Source organism: Teleopsis dalmanni, chromosome 1 (assembly GCF_002237135.1).
Source record: "Teleopsis dalmanni isolate 2A chromosome 1, ASM223713v2, whole genome shotgun sequence".
NCBI lineage: Eukaryota > Metazoa > Arthropoda > Insecta > Diptera > Diopsidae > Teleopsis > Teleopsis dalmanni.
The window spans coordinates 4,808,431-4,814,626 of NC_051846.1; the positions used below are offsets into that span (position 1 = coordinate 4,808,431).

The following is a 6,196-nucleotide window of genomic DNA, read 5'->3' on the forward strand; positions in this document are numbered from 1 at the left end:
TATAAAAAAACTGATTTATTTCAGCTTTTAGAATAATTAAAAATTATTGTAATATTCATTTACTTTTCATATTATACGCAAATCATAACAACAAATTAAAAGTTAAGGTCTTTCTTTTTTAATTTATTACTTCTGTAATATACTTGTAATGTTAATAGATATATAATATAAAATATATATAATTTTTTAGATTTAGAAACACTAAATGCTAACTGTACTATAGTAATATTGTAAATACTTTTAGTGCTTTATACAAATAGAATTATTCTTATATATCGAGTTACATATTTTATTAGGGCTCCATTAACACTCCATTAACTACAAAATGCTCTAAGTAAATCTATAACTATAGGCAATAAATTGATGATTTGTATATGTGGCAAAAGTGATTAAATGCTGTTCTATTGTACTAGGAAAAATAGCTGCAATTAACAATAAACAACATTACTCATTCCACAATTCATTCAATAATCCAGAGTTTAACAACCTAAATACATTCCTGTTTTATTAAAGACACAACCTATATATTCAAATACTGTAAATAAAACAAATTGATACCATTAAATGATTCTAATGCGAATGCCTAGGAAAGAAAGCTGTAAAACAATTTGAAGAAAAATTTCAGGATAGCGCAAAATCTGCAGTTTAAGAAATAAGTAGAGCAATAGGGAATACTATAAGCCGCGATACAGGGGTCCTATAGTGCTAACAAGCAATATAGAAAATTCTAGTATTATTTATACGGAATTATTAGGAAATAGGTAGATAGATAGATAGATTTTGGAAGGGTTGGGAACTTTGTCACCACGTCTGTGCATATATTTTCTTAGACATAGTTAAATTGCTTGTACTTCGGTTTGAAACACTAAGTTTTCTTGACTGATACTCACAAATATTTCTTCTTTTGGTTTAACCCCGTAAACTCCCGCTTCCACTCCTTTCATCATTTTGGAACCATCGGTTTACCGCAGATGGTAATCATTTCTGTCTGATATTAGCAAGCGGAACTTTTGGTGACAGTTAAATTCAGGTGAGTAAATGTCAGAAATGGTGATGTTTAGTTCTTTCTCTCTTTGCATTTCCTTACCTAGAAGGGAGTTATCGAGTGAACTTGTTGATCGATTATTAGTCAACTGTAGCTTCGTTATAAAGGTCAATGCATCGTTTTTGACAAGTAGATGAAATGGGGATTATAAAGGTAATACTACACACCACAACACAGATGGGCCATTGTGTCAAAAAGTACTAAACAAAACTCCAGAATTACACAAAAACGAAGGTTTGGAAAAAACGTGGGGCAATTATTTATTACGAGTTATTTCAAATAGAACTTACTGTACACCGTGATACAAATAGTGTGTTATATTAAAGAGCAATAGAGTTACTACAAGTAAATGTTTTTATAAATATTATAAATAATTATATATATATAAATTATATATTAGTAATTGAAGAGCCACTGTGAGAAATAGAATGATATAACATATTATGTAGAAACATTTTTCAAAATTTATAAACTTAAATAAATATGTAAATAAATATATTTTTATAAAAATTACTTTCACCAAAATACAAATACAATGTATTAAATAATAATATTGTATGTATCACTCGTAAACGTTCAATGTTTGAAAGCCTAATATTGCTTTACAATTCTGTTAATCACACACTAATTTTTTTTTAATCTCAAGGTGAAATTAAAATAACTGTCAAAATAAGTGTAAATGAGCGTAAATATAAACCTAATAAAATATTTTAGAAATATATTAAAAATAAGCAATTAAATATCAGTAATAAAAACATCATTCAAAAAGTGAATGTCTAAAAAATTTTTAGAAAATAAAATTAAAATATTTAATTTATGTTTACAAATTCGTTGTAAATCAATTTAATGTTGTAATAACTTAATTAAGCCATGAATTAATAATTAACTACATTGTTTGTTATTCGAGTGGAAGAATGAAGATATGCAACGCCGTCGTAAAGTTGCTAAAAGTTACACCTTCACTTTCAACCTTCCGTTAATGCTAATATAATAGATTATCGGAAAGAAAAATACACCCGCTATTTTGTTGTTTTATTAAAATTAAAAACGAAAAACTATAAAATTTTAATTATTTAAATAAATTAATGCAAAAGAACTTTTTGATTTGCATAGACTTTGAATACTTGTATGTACAAAAAAGCTTAGTTTGTTGTTTAGCTTGTATTTTGTAGTTCTACTGAAATTATCATAAACATCACTAAAATTCATTAAAAACAAAATAAAAAACAATTAAAAATCCATTTCAAATGTTTTGTCTATAAAATAAAAACTACAAAATTTTTCTTTCAGAAAATTTATAAAAACAAATGTTATTTTTTCAAAAATTAATTATGTATTTGAGTCGTAAATAAGAATAACGTAAATTTCCTAATTCCGGCTAACGAACCCCAATTGAACCAGTTTTAATCAGCAGCGATTAAATGAATTTAGTTATTTTCCTATTTCGTTATGTTTCAAAAATCAAAAATTAAAAATTTTTGATATTTTATTTCAGACATATATTTGAGATTTTATTAAAACACTTAACTATGATTAAGCCAAACTATGATTAAATCTTTATATAAATGTTATGTTATATGTTAAATAGAATAGTTTCTCTCTAAAACTGATTTAACTTAGCTATATTTAGAGATTATGCACATTTTAATATAGATTACAATCTTTAAGTACACTACATAAATTTGTTAAAAAATTTTATAATCATATTTTTATGTATTATTATTTATATTAAAGTCAATATTGCACTAACTTCGATAATATTTTTGTTTATGATTCCGCAGTGATGTCGAAAATGTAACGTTGTTCATCACTTATTATGCGAAAATAAATTAAAATCATTACACCCTACAACACTCAACACTGGTAACAATAATTATTTAAAATTCATGTTGATGAGGTTTACAACTTTTTTTTAAAGGAATAAGAACCTATACATATAATATATATTAAATATTTTTTATCTTCATGTATATACATATCATATATATATTTAAAAAATTGCATTAGCTCATACTAAATATTTTTCATCTTCATGCAACGTATAAAATAAAATATGAAATTGTATATAGACACATACATATATATATATACAAATTCTAAAGCTCTACACTAAATAATTTTTATCATCATGTAACACATATATTATAATAGGAGAAATTTGATTTAAAACTTTTACTATACAATTTTTTTTCTAAGTGTATCTTATTCGATGCTGATAAGAAATTAATCAGCTTTGAAGTAGCAAAATTAAGTAGCGATTTTATTAAATAAATTCATAACAAAAAACTGGCATAATTTAAAGCACAAATTCACACAACAAGACAAATACAAAACTGAAAGCATATTTTATATTTTAAAATATATATGCGTTATTTTATCAGATTTTGTGAATGTGAACAGAAAATAAATTCAATATTAGAAATTTAGAATTTATTTTTTTGTAGATAATACGTTCACGGAACTACATACCAAAAGTTCTTTTATCGCAGTTTGTTTGTTTTGTCAAGTTTTTGGATAGGATAATTTTTTTCAAACGAAATAGTTATTTGCATTTATGTAAATTTTTTTAGATATATTTTTTTTTTTGTATTAATATATTTAAAATTTTATAATAAAGTCAGAAAAGAAGTTAGTACATTAGCCAAAAACTAATTTTAATTTTATTTGTATAAATTTTTTTATATAAATTTTTTTAAATGACGTAAAAGCGCCAAAGTTTATTGCTTTTATTTGTTTGTATTTCATGATTTCAGCAAAAAAAATTTTAAAAATTATTTTTTTTTGAGTATTTATGAAAGCCCTAATGTTTTTGAGAGAGAAAAAACTACAATATATATTTAAAAATATTTGAAATAAATTTTTTTTTGATAATTTATGAATTCACAAAAATATTTTAATGGAAAAAACTTTCATATATTGTTGAAAATATTTTAATTATTTTTTTTTATCACTTATGCAAGCCCTAATATTTTTGCGCACATAAAATAAAATTATATTTATTTAAAAATATTTTGAATTTTAAAGTAGCTGTTAGTGCACTTTTTTATAATAATTAATGAACTTATTTAAATTTTTTTTAATTAAAAAAAAGTAGAAAATATTTGAAATTTTAATGATTTTTCTTATCACTTCTGAAACCGCCTAACTCTATTTAACACACAAAAACAAGCCGTATAATATACAACATATAGTATAATATACAAGCCATAATATTTTTTTACAGCTCAAATTCTATATAAGCCGGCGAAAATTTCCAATGTAATTTTTAACGGAGAAATACTGTTATATATATATTTAAAAATATTATAAATGTTTTATTTAACATATATGCAGACCCCCTCAATGGTTTTTAATAGAAAAAACGTTGATATATATTTGAAAAATAGTTTTTTGTTTTATTTGTTCATTTTTTTTCATTTAGAATTTACTTTTTCTTTTTAATTGTTTTAATATAAAAACATAATAAATAATATATACTAACAATAAATTAATTAAATAAATAAATATTATATTTAAAAATAATTTTTAACAATTATGAGTATCACATTTTATTCTTATATATAAAATTTCTATCAAATCTTTCGCTCACGACACACCTCTAAGTATAACAGTGGTGGCTAAAATAATACGTGCGTTACATAAAACTTTTATAGAAAAAAGTGCATTGAACGCCAAAATTTTCTTTTAAGATTTCATTATCGTTTAGAACTTTATACTTATTTACTATGAACACGAAAATAATGAAATAAAGCTAAAATTATCAGTCAGTCAAAATATTTAACAATCCCATAAATTTTGATATTCTACCCCCCGTAAAAAATTTTTAAACATTTCTATCTATACACTATTTTCATGATCTATGCTTATACGCTGTGTATGTTGCTGTTGTTTTTGTTGCACTTGCACTTGCATTGTTTGCGCTTGCGCCGCTTTATTTGCTGCACCAATTTTTGCTTGGATCCACTCCAGATAGTAGGTAACACGTGTGAAACCACCAGCAATATTTGTTTCACAACCATCAGCTGGACCAAAACTGGTAATACCGACGACCATTTGAGTACCTTTCAAGACAAGTGGACCACCTGAGTCTCCGGTGCATACTGTCTCATCTTTAAGACCTTTAGCACAAATAACACCTTTAGTTATCACATCATATTGCTCAGCACAGGCGGCATTCGATATGACTTTTAATTCTGTGTATTGCATTTCATCAGAATTTTGCATTTCACCAGCTGCACCCCAACCACTGGCAACAACTTTAGCACCGATAAATTGATCTTTGGGCAAATTATATGGCAGCATAGCTGGTTGTATGCGTGATGAAAATGTTATATCGATGGGCAGCTTCACCAATGCAATATCATTTGCTGCCACTTCAGGATTGAAATATTCATGCACTATAAACTTATTCGAACGCAATACCAAGCGCCCAGATAATTCAGAGTCCTCAACACTATTTGCACCCAAATATATATCGAAATGCGTTACTCCCATGGTGCAGTGACCTGCAGTAAGCACCCAGCGTTTGTCGAGCAATGTGCCACCGCAAAGTATTCTCTTCCGCCACAATTGCTTACCAATCAACATCACTTGATAGGGAAATTTTTCAATTTTGCCATATTTTGATTGACCAACTGCATACCCGGAAACTTTCAAACCAGATAGTAGCGTGTACAACACTAGAAAAAATAGTGTTGGCATAGTTGTGTTGTAAAAATGCATTATTTTCAACCGTGTGTGTTTTAAATAATTTTTCAGATATTTCAAATTTGTAAACTTGAATTCACTTTTATTATTGTTCAATTTAACTTTTCAAATTAATTTTGTACAATTAATTATTAATATTATTAGTTCATGTATATTAATTTTAAATTACTTTTCACTTTTATGTTTTCAAATGTCTTTTTTAAACTTTCTTGAAGTAATTTAACTTATCAAATTTTTCAATTTAAATTTTTAATTCACAAGATCTTCACTGTTCAAACTCACGTTTAAGTCTAAGCTCATTCTAACTGAGACCTGAAATTATATGTCGAAACCATCGCCAACAATTTTGCCGGTTGGGTTTTTTTCCGCGAAATGAGCTCTGCGATGGGCTCTCCTTCTGCTTTTTTTTTGCTGAGCTTCAGCTGTTGTTGATATGTGACAACA

The 6,196-nt window shown here is 25.9% G+C and overlaps 1 protein-coding gene across 1 annotated transcript; it reads right to left on the minus strand.

The window, feature by feature from the left end:
• Nucleotides 1-4,591: 4,591 nt before the first annotated feature.
• LOC119671562 (brachyurin-like) lies at nucleotides 4,592-5,791 on the minus strand. The gene has a single exon (XM_038082254.1). The coding sequence runs from the start codon at nucleotides 5,765-5,767 to the stop codon at nucleotides 4,883-4,885; it is 885 nt and encodes a 294-aa protein (XP_037938182.1). The 5' UTR covers nucleotides 5,768-5,791; the 3' UTR covers nucleotides 4,592-4,882.
• Nucleotides 5,792-6,196: the final 405 nt, after the last annotated feature.

Excerpts from the sequence above, each read along its gene's own strand:
- LOC119671562 (XM_038082254.1), bottom strand. The coding sequence starts at position 5,767 with ATGCATTTTTACAACACAACTATGCCAACACTATTTTTTCTAGTGTTG.